The 19,475-nt window shown below is 42.8% G+C and overlaps 1 protein-coding gene across 1 annotated transcript in view; it reads right to left on the bottom strand.

The window, feature by feature from the left end:
- The window catches only part of UNC5D (unc-5 netrin receptor D), a 73,927-nt gene extending 58,696 nt beyond the window's left edge, over positions 1-15,231 (bottom strand). The window contains exons 1-3 of the mRNA XM_086477272.1: positions 15,009-15,231; positions 8,178-8,321; positions 3,665-3,768 (exon numbers count right to left, since the gene is read on the bottom strand). Of these exons, the coding sequence (XP_086333398.1) occupies positions 3,665-3,768; positions 8,178-8,321; positions 15,009-15,162 (402 nt within the window). The 5' untranslated portion in view covers positions 15,163-15,231. The remainder of the gene's footprint in view (positions 1-3,664; positions 3,769-8,177; positions 8,322-15,008) is intronic.
- Between the last annotated feature and the right edge of the window lie 4,244 nt (positions 15,232-19,475).

Below are 19,475 nucleotides of genomic sequence, written 5' to 3'. Positions count from 1 at the left end.
GGCAGCCTAACAGAAACGACCAGCAGACAAGGATTCATCGGGGAGTTCAGCCGAGTCCCACACTATACCTCACTGCCTCGCCGCACACGCTCCAAGCTAAATGAGGCCTCTGTTGCACACAATTAATAAACACATCTATGGGGAGAATCTGTTGTGGGACTGGAAGCCAGAACTGTCTCTTCCCTAGGCCAAATCTGCATCTATAGTGAAAGAAATGGCTCTGGTCCCACCGAGCCTGTGCCAGCAGAGACTCAGTTATGTTTAAATCAACATTTGCCACAGCAGGGGATTTTCAGATGCTCTACTTAAATGCTGGATTTTCTTTTTTATTTTGATGTTTAACTCATAAAAATCTGAATTTGAGTTAGGTGCTGATGCCTGCAAGCACAGCTGCTCACCAGCTCTGTTTTGGTGGCCATACAAATGCATGACAAGAGGATTTAAAAGCTTCTCCTAGTCTGCCTAGTGCCAGATCTGGGTTTTCTTACTCTCTTACTGCTGAGGCAATAGACCCAGAATGCCCCAACCCCCCAGCAACCTCCCAAAGCAGAGATGTGCAGAATTTTCTCATGTTCCCTTCTTCACAGAGGCAAACTCTGGAGGTGGGAAACCTGGTAACAAAGGCTGCAGAGACAGAAACACAGGGTGGGCTACAGAGTGTCTGACGACTGCTGACCTGGACCTGCACCTGAACAGAAAGGCAGCACATTCCAGGAGCAGAGCCATGGTGCTCCAAGAGACACTGTGTGGTTTTACCACATTTAGGGGTAGGCAGCCATCCTGCCCATCCAGAATTCAAACTGGTTTCACAATTTGCTAAGGCTGTCTACACCATTTGAAAGGGTACAACAACAGGTAATTCCTCAGTTACTGAGTTGTCTTGACTGCTGTTGCCACATGAGGTTTTATTACTATTCAAATCGGGCACATTCGGTAGTATTTCATGCACAAGAGGCAGACTTTGGCTCCACGAAGAGCATAATCAAATTCCCAGACAGAGAATGCAGATTTAGAGAGATGTTCCTTTATGTATCTTTTACTCCAGACCTAGCTGACACAAGCAACTGGAATTTGCTGCTAAATGAATCAAGACAGGAGAGCGCATTTCAAAGCGGCATTAAAACCAGCGCTTGCCTCAGCAGGATCTGGTGCTCCTGATTCACTCCTCTGTAACATTAAAGCTGAAACACCACAGCGCCATCCTTTATTTGTAATCCTCCTTGATTGTTTGCTTTCACTAACGTGTTACTCAGCTTAAAGACTACTTACCAAAACTGAACTGTATGAGCATGCAGAGCATTGACAACATCACATGAGCTTCTGTTATTTGTACATTAATTTATACGAGCCAAGTTTTAAGCCATATACACTTTAGAGACATTTAAACTATGGATCCAAACCTTTAATTCATATTCTTCTAACTCCTTTTATACAACTTGTGTGCAGAAATTAACACATATAAGCAAATGAGCTATTGGAAGCCTTTCTCATTCTGGAACAGATGGCTGAAACAGAAATTTCTCCCAGTGAAATTAAACTTGGATCTGGAGGAATTCTCTCTAGAGAGCCTCTCTGCGAGGTTTGGTTTGGATTGCTGTATGATCTCTGTGTCATCCCTTCTGCCCCACCCCAAAAATAAATTAAGAAAAAGGATTAGTACGGAGAGGCACCATCGGCAAAAATGCTGGATGAAAGCTCAGAAATTCTCACATGGGGACCCCGAATGCTGCTACTCCGTTAAACACTTTCTCTTGCACAAAAGCACAGTGAGGCGTTGCCATTGACGGCACACCATGGCATAAATGCCTGGGAAATGTGGGTACATTTAGTAACCAGCACCGCTGCCCACCAAGAACGGCCGAGATCCACTCCATTCGTTTTCAACAAGGAAAGATTAGCAGTGGCTAAAACCACTTGGATGAAAATATTTGAGGAGTGACTAGAAATGTGGCAAGGAATAGTGGGAAAGAAAGGCTCTCCCTCTTGGTAATTCCCAGGAAACTATGAAGTTAGCCATCACTAAAAAACATCCCTGCTTTCCACTTCTTACAGAACTAATGACAGGACTTTTCAGATTAAGCTGTGGTGTAGATCAAGAACATTTACTTTTAATGCTTCTGTCCTTAGATTTAAGAAAACTTCAGCACATCTGAGCTGCAGAAAACAATTCCAGAGATGAAGATTTATATTCTTGATAATGGGGCAGGCTCACATCAATAACTGAGATGAATTTAAACTTCATTCCAGTTGTAAAGTGACTGCCTCTTATTGAGCTGCATTGCATGATTAGAGGTTTGACGGTATCAGTCATTCATAGCCATTGTCAGAAATAAACTGCCAGATTAACTTGTGGCGATGGCAAGCGCAGGAAATGCGTGCTGTTTGGGAAAATAATGTTCCTGGACTTCTGCACTTGATGGAATAATCAAAGTCTTCCCAATGGATTCAGACAGATATTGGCACGGTGACGTGAAAGGGGCTGGAGTCGCCTATCCATCTTGTTTTCAGTTTGCCTTTCCAGGTCCATGCAGAGCATGGATTAAACAAACAAAACGCAACAGCGCCACAATTAGCATCTATTTTGCATGTAATGAAACAGAAGACAAGCTTCTTTGTCCTTAGTTATTTCAAGCCTTATGTTTTCATCTCGGGCTTCATCCAAACTCTAATGACATAAATTCTTGGATCAGAACCACAGATTTGCTGCCAGCACTGGGTTTTGAAACCTTCTGCACTCCTCAGCACCCCCAAAACAGTAATTGAGCAAGACTTACTGGCGATCCCGGTTACTTCGCATCCGCTTCTTTAACAGCACAGGTCGCCTCTAACTTGAAAATACCAAACGAGTTTATAACCTCAAGCTTACTGGCACAGAGCAGAGCCATTACTTATTTGCATCTGGTACCCAGTTTCTAAAGACACTGAATTATTTCCTGAGGACTCTTTACCCTTGATGAGCACAGAATTAGCCTTGCATCCTGGGCCTTTATGTGAAATTTTATTGTCCGAAGCAAATATGACCTGTTAAGATTTACAGGCTTTATTAGCAGCAATAACAATTTTACAATCAACACCAGTAAATCAGGGTTTATTGAGAACTCTACCATTTTTATCTGTAGAAAGCAATTAAAATGTCTGCTTTTCATTGGATATAATTCCTGACTTTCATAAAAGACAGATACCCTGTTTAATTGTTGAGTACACAGCAGTGGGGTTCAAATAATTCTACATTACAGTAAAATTCAAACAGTGTTGACTGAGAATCACCATTTTTTTCCCAAATGGGTGAATTCCAAAAAAGACAGCATTTTTGGCTATTTTAACTATACAGAAATTGAAAACCAGTGAAATGTAAGCAATCAGTCAGCAAACCATACTTGTTGGGTAGAAATGTACCTACCATAATTTGCTTCTTTTGGTTTCAAAATTGTATCAGAACCAGGATTTTTTCAGGAAACATTGTGAATTCTGATAAAAAGCCATCCTTTAAAAAACTTACATCATCAAATCAATGCCTATTTAAAGCAGTCTGTGAGAGAACACCACTGCAACCAACACTGGACCATGAAAGCCACATGGTAGCTAAGCCCTTTTTGCTTCTCTCCTCGTTTGCACCAGCCCAGGAGGCACCAGCCACCAGCAGTGACACTGCACAAAGCCTCACCTCAGCTGCAGGGACTCCCTCAGGTGGCCGACAGTGGAGAACGATCATCCCTTCGATAGGAACCTCCTTCCCTTGTGGGTCTTGCTCAAAGTTTTTCCGTAAATCTGCAGAGTTTAATGCAATAATTCATTATACTGCCCAAAGCCATTCCTCCCCAAACAATACTACACAGGCTGCAGAAGTAACCAACGAGACCGCTTTGCCGTGTTCTTCTCTTAAGTGTGTGTATCTTTATACAATGGGCAACTGAGAGCTACTAATTCTTCCCCAGATGAGAGGCAGAGATCCTGTCATCCTCAGCTGTGTTTCCATTTCTCCACCTTTAAGAAACGATCCGTGTGTGACTACAGAGACAATCAATTTTGGAACCCACAGCTCCGTGGTTCCGGTTGTGCGTTCAATCTCTCAAGCCACTGCCTCTGCAGAAGAACAGAATTAAAGGCCAGAACGACGACGCGGTACCGGTAGGGCGCTGCCAGAACCAACTGAATGAATCCAAGACTGGGTGAATCATTTTCTTAGTCCATGCTACTTCAGCTGAGTGCCAGGGTGTTTCAGAAAATGTTCCAAGCTAGATGTTTTGTGCAGATCGCCTACATACTGCAAGCTGTGGGGAAAGGAAGGAAAGGACTGAGAGCACTCCCCACATTCCAGACTGGCTGGTGACAAGATTGCTTCATTTCAGATACCATGGCCCAGCTAATAGTTCAGGATAAGACACGGCACAACTGTCTCAGAGCCACCCTGATGTGGCCACAGCACTTCTATGTACAAGTGTCTGAGTAAGCCAGAACAGACACAAAGGAAACCTGGATCCGATGGCACTGACCTAACCCAGACGTGCCCCTGTAAAGTTTTGCTTGCCGTGGAAGGAAAACAAAACAGAAGGGCTGCTACTTCCTACACGTGCTTTGAGAGTTCGGGTGTTTCCATTAGATATGCTCATTTTCCTCAAATAGTGTCTCGGATTCCACAGTGTGGATTTACTGATTTCATTTTCTCCATTGCTTACACTTCATGAAACAGGAGAGCCTCTGAATCAGCTACACTTTAATATATTTTATAAAATACATCAAGACTTATTTTAGCAAGCTGGTCACTAGAGAAAGATGCACGCAGTGCATGTATTCTCCTTTTTATGATTCTTTGTTAATGTTGATTTTTTTCCCCCGCAGATAATGAACACCTTTTCCAGCTCTCTATTTAAACAGTCATTCATTAACAGTTAGGCTGCAGTTGTGCCTACAAATGCCTTTATTAGGATGAAAAATGGAGTCAGATCCATCTTCTCATTTTCTCTGCGTTCCACACTATCATAAAGAAATACTTACCTGCTTTTTCAGAGAAATATAAAGTGCAGTAATGCTTTGGACTTGACTCGCAATTCAGAATCTCTACGCTTTAAGTGCAAAAAAAAAAAAGACAAAAGAAAGAAAGAAAAAAAAGGTTGACGCTACCACGCTACGCATGACAACAACAGGAGCTGTGGAAGAGTCCTGAGTTCTGTACGCTGTCACAAACTGGACCTACCGAGTCTCATCTCTAGTCCTCCCCAGGGTATTCCCTAAGTCAGAAATCCATGTCCCAAATTAAGTAGCTCGGTTGTTCAGCGCAGACAGAGCGACACAGGTCCATGGAAGGGTGAGCCCTGGAAGCTCGGGGTGGGGGTGATTCATAGACATCTGTTGGCAGCTATTCATCTTCTGTCTGGAGTACTAACAACTCCTGGCATCTCTGCACTCAAGAACTGCTGTTCTTTTCATAAAAAACCAATCTTTTCCTAAAAAACCGGCAGTAGCACAGCAATTGGCCAGTACAGGAACACAGTTCTCAGGCGAAACGTTCAGCCACGCTCCGGACATCACAGCGCAGACACGAAGAGTGCTCCGGAGCCCTGCTGGCTCTACGCGATCTGCAGCTCGGGGTGGCAGCTGGGGACGTGGTTTGCAGAAGAACTGGCACCACGGTGATGGGTTTACAAGTCCCAGCGCATGGCTCCACCTGCTTCTGCTCATTCCGACTTTCACTCCTATTACTGTATTATGGGGTTGGGAAATCACAGTGCGGAGAAAAGTCAATAAAAATTCAATTCAGAATAACAGTCCTTTGCAGCTTAGCAATACGGGGGAATTATTAGCTCATTCAGTGTTATGACAGTTAATGCGGTAAAATGGAAAATTGAATTTACACATATTTACACATTGAAACTAAATCTGTCAAAAAAAAAAAATCTGACATTTATAAAATCAAGGAGTTGTTACATTGTCCTATTACTTACCTCCAATGTTTAAGTTATGCTGTAAAAAAAGCTTAATTTTAGAAAGAAATTGCTAGAACACTACCTGATAAAGTTACTATTCAGAGTTTCTTGCTTGAGCCTCCCCAACCTGTTCCTCCTGCCCCTCATCTCCTTCCAAGAAGCATCTCTCCCAACTCTTTGCAGGTTGTTGCCATCATGTCCTGGGACTAGGTCTTTAAAGACCTGAACTGGTGATTTGAAGGAAAAGGGTTCACAATAGATTGGGGGAAAGTAATTTCTTGAATTCTCTGCTAGCAGCACGGCTACAAAAGGATGGTTTCAGGTGCTGATTCTGCTGGAAAAAAGTAGCAGATCTAATTGCAAGGTAAAAATAGGATGAGGCTTTGAGTATCTCCACAGTCTTATAGTAAGAATTGCATTTGGCTTCTGTCTTCTTTATGTCTCTTGCTATGATGGCATTTATTGCATATGCCATTTTTTGTGACTTTCAATGATCTGTTGACTGTGAGCTATACACTACCGCACACCATTTCAGGTATGAAGAACGGAGACAAACTGAGTCTGAGCACTTCCTACCTGGGGACAACGGTGTCTTCTGCTCCCCGCTGTATTGAAACTTCTGGAATGAGTCTTTGATGCTAAAAGAGATTAAACCAAATAACCTCCCTTACCCCATAACTCCTAATTAATCTACAGTGTTATTTAAAACTCCACATTTGTCAGCCTACAAGACTAGAGTTACTCCCTTTGTTTGAAGTTGGAAGTCATGATGCCCCCTAAGCAAACAGTGACAGTAACGACCATAACCACATGGCCTTCTTCAGAATTACCACTGGGAATGGCTTTGTCCCAGTTTGTATGCCTTAGACATACATTTTAACTGAATAATTCACAACTCTGCACAGTGGAATTCCTTTCTAACCCCATTATGGAAGCAGTAGGCATATGGAATCATTTATAAGCAGCGTAACAGCACAGTATGACTGTGTAGGGTCCAATTAGTTAATGCTGGATGTCACACCTTGTGACTCTATAGGTCATGCAACTGGCTCCAAAGTCAAAGGATGAGACCTTGCAGAAGGCGTATGAAAAAGCAGGTAGTAGCAGCACCTGGGAACACACACCGGCCTCAAATCCCTTCCCATTTCCCTCTAGTAACCTTCTGTCACAACGGGGATGGCAGTGAGATGGAATTGCTGTGAGCCGTCTTCCCATGTAAGAAGGGCAGCTCCTCTGTGTAATGTCCTCCAACACGGGAAGCACATGCTGAGTTGTAGCATCTTCATTACGACCCATGCGATGTACGGGCTGACTCTGAGAAGCCGTGGTCCGGTTTTCCAGCCCAAGGATGATGAGCAAGAACACTACTGTCACCTTGTTACAAGAAGGAAATTTGTCCTAAGCTGCTTTAACTTGTCTGAATGACAGATCCAACCATCTGATCCAGATTCCGCACCAACTACATAGTTGCAAAAGGGGAAGACTACCGACCTTGTTTATGAATGATTCTGTTATCTCCAGCAGTCATTCTTATAAATGTCTATATGAGCAGCATTTAAAATTGTTTGTTCTAAACAGCATACATATAGTCCCATAGAGAAACAATGGATTTCTGTAGCAGTCTTAGTTCTGTTTAGGATGTTTGTATCTCATTGCCTCAGAGAATGGAGGGATATATTTTTTGCTCTACTGATTGGAATTACTCCATTTTTCCTACTTTTATCTCAGTTTCCCCACAGCTTATCCTACCCAACAACCAACGATATGCTTCAGTACTGAAAACCAGATTTAAAATACTATGCTACAAAAGCTTCTAACGTATTCTGGCTTTTTTTTTTTTTTTTTTTTTTTTTGTACAAAGTGTAGAAGACAGACATTGTTAAATGGTTTTTCATATTTTTTTTAGACCCCTGTGATCAACATGGAGCAAAAGGGCACTTTTCAGAGGATTTTCAATTTGCATTAACCTTTTCTATTACATTGCATTGTTGTGACATGGTGCATATATAATCCAGGATCTCTGAAACACACTTGCTGAGTGTAACTGCAAATCAATCAATCAATCCACATTAAATAAAAGAGAGCTCTGAAACAAACCATGGCGTGTTTCTGTGATATTCCTCCAGGACCTCATAGCAAGGGCTTGCACAGACAGCAGTACCTTACCGGTACCCATCTCTATCTAACCCTAGAAGCACAGTATGTTTCCATACCTTACAAAACCTAGAACAGCAGAACATTCACTCTACTCACAAGCTATGCGGACAGACGCCTTCCTGCTCTTGGAGGTCCCTAGATGGCTCCATGCAACACACTGACACCAGTAATCTTCTGGCCCATGAAAATCTTCCACCTGCTGTCTCGTCACATTGATGAACACCTCTCGAACTTTCAATCCTGAAGGGGAAAGATACACAAAATTAGCTGATGCAGGCTATCTTACCTGGGCACAAAGCTAAGGTTAGCCAAACCTTTTCTTTTAATTAAACAATTCCATTTTTAATCAAGGCAAAGCTTTAATTACTTTGACAATAATATATTGCCACTAATTAAATTCTAAAAGCTGAGCAGGTCATAATGCATTGAGTTACAAGAATTACCCACCCACTGGGGTGGTCTTTGCAAGAATACAACACCTCCCTCAGAAACCTCTCTTGTGCCTTTTTCGCCCAGAATGTTTATCTCGAATTGTATAATATAATTTACAAGAAAATTGTAAATAAAATCTGACATCTCAGTGCCCTTGAAAACCTTTCTGAAGTACCCTGGTAGGCTCCCAATCAAGTCAAACAGACAGAACAATGCCTGTCTGACAGAAACTACTCAAATGCCTCACTGAATTCCAGCCTGCTGCAGCCACTCCTACCACTGCTCCATCCAGCAGCCACCTCCTCCTACGGCACAGAAAAGCTGCGTCTTACACTGCAGCCGAGCCCAAGCTAAGCTCAAGCCGTTACAGCCTGGAGGGAGGAGAAAAGAGAGAGAGGAACACATTTCGCAGCTCACAAATGGAGATCGTCCTCTTGGCCACCCTATCCTTCTGGGAAGCAAGCTTCAAAACTGAAGTCTTGCCTTTCTTAACTTTCACAAACAGAAGCGTTTATAACATAAGACAGACACCTTGCTTATTTTTGACGGTTTCCCAAAGTATAATCTTGCTAAATTCACCTGCAGTGTGCAATGTTGTTGCTGTCTACTGCAAATTTGCTTCAACACGAACACGCACCCTTTCCTGAGGTAGGAATCTGTTACACCTGAAGAGCTGAGAAAAGGATCTAAGGGCATAATCAAAGCTAGCCTGGAGTAAAGGCAGGAAAAGCCCTGTGCTTTTCCCTAGCCTGCCACCATTGTGATAACCTCCTGGGCACAGGTGAAATGCAGCAGTATTGCCTCTCAGACTGAAAGCATTTGCTTCAGACAAGCTTGAAAGTAAATACGAGACATCACGAAAACCTGCTGTAAACCTCATGCCTTACTTTATACACTTGGGATGCTTGCCATGCCTGCAACTACCTTTGCACAACAACCTTGGGGAGAGGAAATATAACCCAAATCTGGGTTAAAAGGCATTAGGAATCATTTGAAAGAGCTAGTCAGAAAAACATTAATTTGAAAATAGAGAACATTCATGCCTACCACTTTCCTCTTTCTCCCCCTGTGCAGTCCCAAGATACTTATTTCCCCTTCACAGGAAATGAATGAAAACTCAATCTCAAAATATTTCATGCCTGTGAAGTTTATAAAGCAGCAAGAAATTTCTAAACCTGGACTCCATAAAAATTGGCTTCCACTTAATCTCAGGCATCATTAACAGCTGGGTATTTCACTTCAGAAAGGCACTAGAAGTCAGCGTGCCCCTTTGGTAAACAGGAGAGGTGAGGCCCACTGGGGCTGCTCACTGAAGAGAGGAGGGGAAGGTCAGACCAGCGCTAAATACTATAAAGCAATCCACAATTTTTGCTACTTTTCCAGAAACAGGCAAAGGGGATTTTAACTTCTTTTCATCTAGCCTGTTTGGCTTGGCGGATATCACAGTGATACCTAAAGACACGGACAAACCTGCAACAGCTTCCTAAGTTGTCTCAATAATCACTTTAGTCACTCAAATATTTATTCACTCTGTAATAAACAAACAGAGCTTTCCTGGTTATTTTTATTTGCACTTCGTTTTTTTAAATTTGTTGATGCAGTTTTCAACAAAACTGTTTACAAAACATCCCTTTATTTTCTGCCACGGTGAACACAAGCCACTGTGGAATAAGCACAGCACATGGAACCCGGCAGGTCTGTCAGAAACTCCTCTCCTTGCCGACACACAGACTGCAGAACGCGCGACGAAAATGCGCCGCCTCAGTTTAAAGGACCCAGCTGCTCTGCCAGCGATGACTCCTTGGGTTCTTCGTCACGCAGCCTTTTCTGGTCTTACAGGTTACAGGTAAGAGCAGCTACAGTAAGTTCCATGTGAAAGCACCTGAGTCCTGGTGACCTGACACAGGTTTGCCATCCCACCACGCTGTAGGACACTGACATGCTTTCTCGTTACTCACACTGTCTGCAGTCCCCGAATGATCTCAGTCAAAGCTACGAAGCATCAAAGCTCCAGAGCCTCCAAATCCCAGCTAATTTGCAGCCACGTCCAACAAGGCTGCAACCCATCTACCTAAAGACTTCCTTGGCGAGGGTGCAAAATGGTTAAGTCCTTGACAAACACTGGCCTTTCTAAGCTGGCCTGACTCCAGTCAGGAATGACCCACCAGCGTTCAATGAGCTGACACGGCTGCTGTGCACCACGGACATCGTATCCGCCTGCGTGTCCACGCTGCCTGCAAGCACAGCGCTGCTCTGCATGTTGCTGAGAAGGTGCAGCCTCTCGCTGTACCTGAACCTCTCCAGCTGTCCTCCCATCCCCTCACCAGCTTATTCCTACCATGACCTCTAAGTAGTATCTTCCTGGGGAGAGAATACTCCCCGTCACCGGCCATTAACTACAGCCTTGCTGACAGCGCTGCTGTTCACCCGCCTGGTTCTGGTACACTGTCTTCTGAACTCTCTCAATTTCTGAGCTGCTCAAGGAATTTTTGGAAGCAGCAAATAGAAGCAAAGGTATGGGAACTGCATATTGTACGCCTTCCTGGTGTGTCCATGCTAACAACAACAGAATCTTTCCGATACCAAACAAAAAAACCATCACACGATGATGATTTTTTTGAGCAGCAAAAGCCATTTCCAGGTTCATTGGTACTGTAACACTCTGAGCAGTCTTCAGTGAGTACAGGCATTTACAGCTTCAGACCTGTTAAGGCAGAATATTCTCCAGCCTAGCTCTTCCTTTCTCATTGACACATTATTTAATTAATCTATATATCAGCCTGTATTTTCCAAAGCAACAAACAGCACATGATTTTGAGAAGTTGGTGGTTCAGCGTTTTGAGAATGGGACAGGGAGGGATTTGAGGCCTTTTAAAGGTCTCCCAATCTGCCACCAGACAAAATAAATGCACCCAAAATAGCAGAATCACAGAACTGTTGAGGGTGGAAGGGACCTCTGGAGAACATCTAGTCTTTGGGAAAATCTGGGGTTTGTGTATGGAGGAAGTACACCCGTGTTCATGTGTTTTGGAAACAACTACGGAAGGCAAACCTGTTGAGAACAGAGGCGTATATTCTTCATTTATCGTAACTATATTTCACCAAGTACACTCACCCACCCTCTGCCTCACAAGAAATGCCAGAAGAACTGTTCATAGGAAATGAAACAGAACAGCAAATCCATGCAAATAAAACCAGGCACATAAAAAACAAGAGCAACATTTTACCTGTTACTTGTGTAACTCTAATAAGCCCTGCAAGCCCAGCCCTTTAAATTATTGTGCAAATTATAACCATCATCTTTTGTTACACAGTACAGCCTTACAGAATATAAAATTATGACTATGGTACTGATATGCTAATAAGCTTTCTGCACTGTTGGATGGTTTAGCTGCAGATACACTAATGCTGGCAGCAGATGAGTAATTGCTCTCCATGTACTAAACATAACAGAGCTGCACAGAACTTCAGCATTTGTCAGCTTTATTTGTTTAAATGAGAAAAACACTGACAGCAGTTATTGCTGTAATCCTTTTATTTATCAGACAAGAAAACTCTAGTTACTCTTAGCAGGTCTGATCCTCTGGTGAAACCAAAACTTGAAATATTTGTAAACTAATTTTGAGGTGCATGCTGCAATGTTCAGGCAAGGAAAATAAAGCAGAAGGAAATTAATCAAACTGTAATTATTGTATTTTTATCACAGAAGTATCTACTGGCTCAGGCTCTCACTTTATGAGTCAGAGCACAAAGAGCACTGTTCTGCCATGTTTATGGAATAAACAGAAGAGGCAGGCCATGGATTACTACCTGTTCTGCAGCTGAGGAAATAAGGCAGGAGAGGACGAAATAACTTGGTCTGTAACTGACCCACTGGCTGCAGCAGAGCAGAGGTGGGAACCCGCATCCATCCCAGTTGCGGCATGTGTCCGCTTGCCTGCACTGATTTTATGCACAAACAGCAGCGAATCCACAACGGGAGGGACTTCAGCGCGAAGTCTCCAAGCCCACCAGGACCCCGTACGTTCTCGGGCAGCCAGCACGTGTGGCAGCCCCTAACTAAACAGTTTATAAAACTAGAAAAAACCTTCCTGTCCTGCTGCTCCTCCTCTTCAAACTAGCAGTGACTCCCGCGTTACTCTGAGATTTTTACTTCTGTTCTGTAAAACCAAAATCGTGTGACACTGGATTCCACGTCCATCACAACAACCAAACATGCCCGCTCTCTGCCAACGGCTGTCCCGCCTGTCCTTTTGCACGTACGCAACGCGGCGCTCTGGGTAACATCCATCAGAACAGCGTGCCTCCAAGCGCCATGGCCAAGTTGTTCTCGCATACGCCTGGCTAAGAGCTTCCTGGCAGGAATTTACACAGATGCTAAGATACATTTCTCGTATTCAGCATTAAATTTCCTCTTGTTTGGGTTTCTTGTTGCTATTTTTCACCACTTTACTATACATCTCAGAATTTTCATCACACAACAAATAGCAGAAGGACAGAAAAGGACAGACCCATCTTAATGCCGTGTAGCCTCCCTTTAGTGAGCACACCAGCAGCACACCCTTAAACCAGAGGCACCTTTCTTGGTACAAATTCTAGTGCTGTTTTCCACTGACGGAGCCCTGCAGCACGCAGAACACTGCATGCTTGGTAACAGCCATGTTTATGCCCCAGATTTGACTCCAGAAATGAGGGCACTGCCAGTAGGCAGATTGATTCTACAAAACCCCAATAGTCTGCTGTTTACTGAAGGCTAAGGAAGGATTCCAAAGTCATTTATGGATATAGATACATCATGTGAGACAACATCCATGCCCGTCCTTCCACAGTACACTGTACATAGCCTTTACTTACAGTTTTGGGTCCTAAGGACCATTATGGTGGTTTTGGAACACACAGGCACGCTGCACTGTCTGGACCACATTTAGGTTTCAAGAACAATACTTTCAGGGTTAGCTCCATCCCTGGGCTAAATTCAAACCTGCAACATTTATATTCCAGATCCCATTTGCTAAGCCTATGCCTCCATGTCTCAAATCTCAAAGTTATTTAAAAAAAAAAAACAACCACCCTAATGTTACTTTATCTTTTTTTTTATGCAGTTATTAATCCAAGGCTTAGAAAACATAATTGCAGTATTCGTAAGACAGACTTTCATTAACCATATGGAAGAAAAACATTTAGAGACGACATTTCTTCTCTATTGATTCAGCAATGCCTTTAGAAGTAAAGGTTATGCCTATTAAATTATTTTCGAAAAGGTAACTGTAAAAATTAAAATTCATCCAGATTAGCATTTACAAAAAGCCTTTAGTATGAAATTTCTTCAGAATGTGTCACTTAAAGAGAATGCCAAACATCACTTTAGGAGATGTAACTTTTTAAATGGCATTTTTTCCTCTAAGAAGGAATTTCTTGTATTGATAGAGAAGATGTTATGCATACACTGCTATTTCCAAGACATGGAGTTGCCTAGCAATGTTGGAATTTAAGAAGAGGAGAAAAACAATAACAAAACAGAATTGGGAAATTACACGACAGTGCAGCATTCAATTGGTTTGCAATACTTATCAAGATGCTTCTAAATAAGAACAGATACAGGGTGTGCTGGGAGCACGATAAAATCTGATGATCGTTTTCAACTTTCTCTCTTCTCATTCCCTTCTTTTAGATACACACTTTCACACAACGGATTTCGCCTACTTAGGTTTATTACCTGCCCAATACCTGTCACTGCTTGGGGCTGAAGGCAAACTTCAAGCACCACATTGGTGGTTTTTCAGGGTTCACCCTGACAGGAATTTCATAAAAGCGTATGTTTCCCTGTTTCTAGTTCCCATGACAAGTTACGCCATCGAAATGCACAGAACTCTGCTCCCTCCAGAACTGTTGTTTCCTTTCAGAATGCTCACTGCCTGTGGGTAGTGTTTGATCAGCCCCTACGTCTCCACGTGGAATAGCTGGCGGTAGGTATCCAGTTTGTTACCGTCTCTGTGCAATGCCTCCTACACCTACAGTCCTTTTCATTCCCTTTGTTTAATCCACTCACAGTCTGCCTCTTCTGCCGGGATCTGTACTCCCCTTCTCCGCCTGTCAGCGCTGCCCTTCCCTTCCCCTCCTCCATCTCTGCGTTCCCTCCCGCATGTTGGGAAACTGCTGCTCCCAGCCCTGCAAAGCTGTGCCCACCTGGTAGGGCACAGGCAGCCACGAGCTGGCTTCGCCAACGCGCCAGGCCAGCCAAAACTCGCCACCGCCGCAGCAGCCCAGCGACAAGCCCACGCTGAAGTGCTGCGCCCTCCTGCCGTGCCTCGCTGGCCGAGCTCAGGGCACGCCGCCGAGCTGCCTCCCAGCCCTTCAGCTCACCACCAGCCTGCAGCTCCCTACCAGGCACAGACTCTCCTGTCTGTGCACCTCCCAGCGCGATCTCCTGTTCCTTGCTCTGCCCTGTGTGGCACGGCGCTCAGGTCTATCCCCCGAAGGACCCGCCACCCTTACCTGTAGTCTCGTCCATGCTTTCCTCAGACACGTGCTCGTTTTGATGGACCCATTCACCATTGCACTTGAAGAAAATCTGCATAGCTGGCATAGCTTTACAGCGTAAGACAATGGGGTTGCTTTTTATAATGTAGGCATCATCTGGTTCCTCCATGAAATGAGGCAGCGTTCCAGGAGCAGATGGGATAGACTCTGGAAGGGCTTCACTGTTACCATTGCCTGAAAGGGAAGGAAAGGAAAACACACATTTTTCATGCTGTTGCACCCTTTGTATCATCTCGTTTCATTGATTACATACCATTTTAGATTTTATTAAAAACTAATTTGACTAGAGAAACACCTGTAAAACTCCATAGCTGTCAGGAGCGCACTTCGCAAGGAATCTGACACACACACTCACAAAAATATCCAATAATTTAAGTGCAAGAACTGTCAAGAAAATTGACAGAACAGAAGCATCAGAATCATCAGAAAATCACATCATTGCTATTGCCAATTTTATAGATGGGGAACTGAGGCACAGAAAGATTAAATCAGTCACCTAAGGTCATACAGAAAGTCTGTGGAAGAAGTAGAAACTAAACCTTATTCTCTTGAGTGACAGCCCAGTGCCTTAACTACCAAATCTTCCTTTCTTTCACTGAATTTAATTTCCTTTAGACAGTTACTGCAGATTTAACAGGGATCAGAGTGTTAACCACAGAGAAGTATACTGATATGAACAGCATTACTGTAGCACTCCAACATTGGAATAAGCAAACTGTGATTTCATACCCACTTAGAGGAAATTTTCAATATGTTTCTACATTGTTCCCATTTACTGCAGCCCCTTTTAGGTGATATAAAAGTGGAAAAGTGGTTTCTGCAGGGCGAGAAACTGCAAGATAGTGAGCTTTCTCAGCTTTTATCACAGACAGTAGGATCCAAGGGCATTCGTACAGCAATGTATAAGCCCAGGTATCTTATTTTCTGAATTCCTCTGCTTAGACGTGAACACAGGAGCACTGGAATACAAGCTTTTCCTTTACCACAACTCTTCTAACTCAGTCAAATCCTAGTTGCTGCTGTCAAAACTGGGAAATTCCCATTGATTTCTAGCAAACGCTGGGATTTATTTCAGTAGTTTGTCAGTTTTGTGAGAAAATTCAGAGAACAGCAACAAAAATAAGTCAGACGGGATCAATTTAGGAAGGAAGATTAGAAAGTACTGAATACATACATGTAGCCAAATGGTAACAGAGGAGGACCTAATCTGTATGCAGATGAAGGGAACTCAGTATCAGAGGAAGAGGAATAGCTGAGGGCAATATGTCTGTGATTTAACCAAAACCAATGAAATCGAGCAAGATGAAAGGTAAGTTACGATCATACAAAGAACACCAAAAAAAACAGGTCTAGTACATTACAGAACAATGAGAACACACTTTGTCTTTATTTCAATTAAATAAAAATAGGTAGTTCTCACTTAGCACTCAGTGTGTCTGGGTGTGCAAATATACACTGTGAATGTGCTGGGAGATCATTATGATTTTCAAATTAGTTCAATTCTACAATTGAACTACATTCACAGTGTACTTTATAAAATATTATCATAATTTTTAGCTTTTTACTACTGAACATTTATGCCAATTTCCATCTTGTCAATCTCTAGTAATACTGTGTCCCTGCAGGCTTTATTAAAACCACGCTTTATAGGAAATAACAAAAATGTCATTATAAGATTTTGGAGAGGCTTGGAAATCCCATGCTCCCATCAATGCTTTGAGTGCTTCACAAGGCAGCAACACGCTTGTGTTAAGGAAGAATAGCAGACAATTTCCTAAGGAACGTTCAGCTAGAGACCTTCAAATGACCCACTGTTATTCCGCTAAATTTGCTATTTAGGGCAAGACATACAGAATGAAATCCCAGCCCCACTGAAATTAAGGGCACAATTCTCCTTGCAAGCGGCATCCAGATTTAATGATACGGCTTCACCATCTCGGTAAGAGTTACCAATGAGCACCTGAAACAACAGCTTCTGCCCGGCTCAGGTACAAGCTGTCCACCGTGCGATACTCAGGTGTTCACCGACAGTCACCTGAACCAGTGGTGGTCTGTGATTAGCTCGAATTTCTTTGGTACAAACACCGGCAAGATGTACGTTCTCTTCTGGTGTTGGCTACCAGATCAGCAGACTCTGTACGCGCATGCAGGCGCAACAGAGCTGAAAAACTTACATTCTCTTGTTGTAGGAGATACTACTCTGACTCCACTTGTTGCATGCTGCAGCCAACCTAAAAGAACTCCTTCCAGTACACCGAAGTTCTTGCAACCATACCGTAGTACCACTATAATTCCAATTTGCTACATCCATCTCCCTGCTTTTTTGCAACTGTTAGAGGGTGACTTCCAACCTACCGGCATTACCCCCTACAGACTACCACTTTTCCAGCTGATGGGCCCTTTCCTCAAGACAACAGCAACAACCGGTCTCATGATTTCACACTGCATTGTCTGGCTCGCTGCTGCTCTTGCTATATGAATTGGGGGTCATGCAACAGACACGTACAAGCTTCAGGGGAGGCTAAAACTACGGAAGAGAGAGACGAAAGACAGGAGTATTTCACCCAAAACGCTCTTTGCTGTTCCAGTCCTAAGCAATTTGGCTACTGAAGTTAATACCAAAGCAAGATTAGACAAATTATTAGGAGGCATTAAATTCTCTGTAAAAACCACCTAGAAGTACTTAGCTGAAAGAGGAGGCTGTATTAAGCCACCCAAATCCCCACCACACTGGTCCCCGAGCTGAATGCCATTCACTGTTTCGGAAGGGTGCTCCTTGCAGGTACGCTCCCAAACCCGAGCATCCCAAAGTATAGATCAAAGACACCATATTCACATCTCGATGACTCTATACACACACAGAGCTAAATATGTAAATCACGGGAGCTACCGCAGACCTTAATCACATCAGTGTTAATTAGATAAACTGCAGGAAGATAATGAATGCCTAGACTGATGTTCTGACATTCTAAGAACCAGATACTGCCCATTCTTAATCAGGTAGAACAAATCCCAGGGTCAAGTCCTAAAATACATTACTTAGAAGGCTATTACTGATGTTATATATCTGCATTTCAGGATAAATAATATTTCAGCTGAGACAACTACAGCAGCTGCTGACCAAAGCAAAGCCACTCCTAAAGTGCACTTAATACTTGGAATTTTAACTTAATGCATCTTTCTTTCTGCATCATTTTTTGTGCCCTAACTTGTATCCAAATTCATCTGAAAGCCTACTAGAACTTCGTAAGGGTTTTTATTTCAAATTACTAAGGTTCTTCATTTATAGCTGTCAGTTTTCAAGATTCAGGCCGTTCATAGTTATAGAAAAATGGCTGTTTTAATGTAACAGTGAATGACAGAATACCAAACTATCAAACACAAGTCTTGTGTTTTTCATTCCTGGAAAATTACCTTTCAGGAAGGACTTTGTGTTTTATGTTCTGCACACTAGTCCAATAGGGACTTTAAATCTTTTTATGACAATAATAGAAACAAAAAAGAAAGGAAAGGGAAAAAAAAAAAAAAAAAAGAAAAGTTGGGAACAAACACTAAATTCTTCTATGAAATAAAAACACTGCTTTTCGGTGTCAGACCACATCAGAAAACCTTGATAGCAGCAGACGTGAATACTTCAGAATTCCAAAACTGATTAGGATATAATTTAGGTGTTAAAGTGAGATTTCAAAACAATGAAAAAACGTGAGTTCTAAACTTTCTTTTGCCAAGTTAAAATTACTTAAAATAAGTACATAGCATTACTTTCTATATTTCTACATTAAAAAAAATAAAGAAGTGTCCCAAACAAGCCGAGTAACTTGCTGGGAACGAGTATGAATAATCCTTTTGTAACAATCATCCTCATAAGACCACTAGATCCTCTAACGCTACTCAGCATGGAAGACTCCATTATTATCACCATCACTTTCAGACTAGAAACCCCAGTGTAAGCTGAGGTATCTCTGTCCCCTTCAGCTCCATCTTCCCTTGCCACCCCTGCAAGAAAGAACACAGCACTGTCTGAGGGCTGGAAGCACCGATGCAAGGACTGCTCACAAGTTGCTAACCGCCGTCCCTGTTAAATGTCGCTGGTACGAGACAGCAAAGCTCCAGACAAAGTAACAAACATGACTGTTTTCCTACCTTAGTTTCTTCCCACTCTGGTTAATCATGCCTAAGATCAGAGGACCCCTGCTTTCCCTTTCTGCCTGGGATTTTTTTTTTTTGGTTTAGGGTTGGGGTTTTTTCTAATTTATGTAACTGTCCTGAAGACTATTTCCTTTATTAGCAGTGCCCGCAGGGAGACAAGAGCCCTTCTGATCTAAAGCATTCCCTCTGACTTCCCTGTCTTGCTCAAAAGTTCCTCCCCCTTTGCTCCCTTTTTCCAAGTCCTCTGCATTTATAAATCTGGCATTAGCATTT

Source organism: Leptosomus discolor, chromosome 23 (genome assembly GCF_034619465.1).
Source record: "Leptosomus discolor isolate bLepDis1 chromosome 23, bLepDis1.hap2, whole genome shotgun sequence".
In the NCBI taxonomy this organism is placed as follows: domain Eukaryota; kingdom Metazoa; phylum Chordata; class Aves; order Leptosomiformes; family Leptosomidae; genus Leptosomus; species Leptosomus discolor.
The sequence above is the reverse complement of the archived record's forward strand: the minus strand, read 5'-3'. Positions and strand labels throughout refer to the sequence as shown.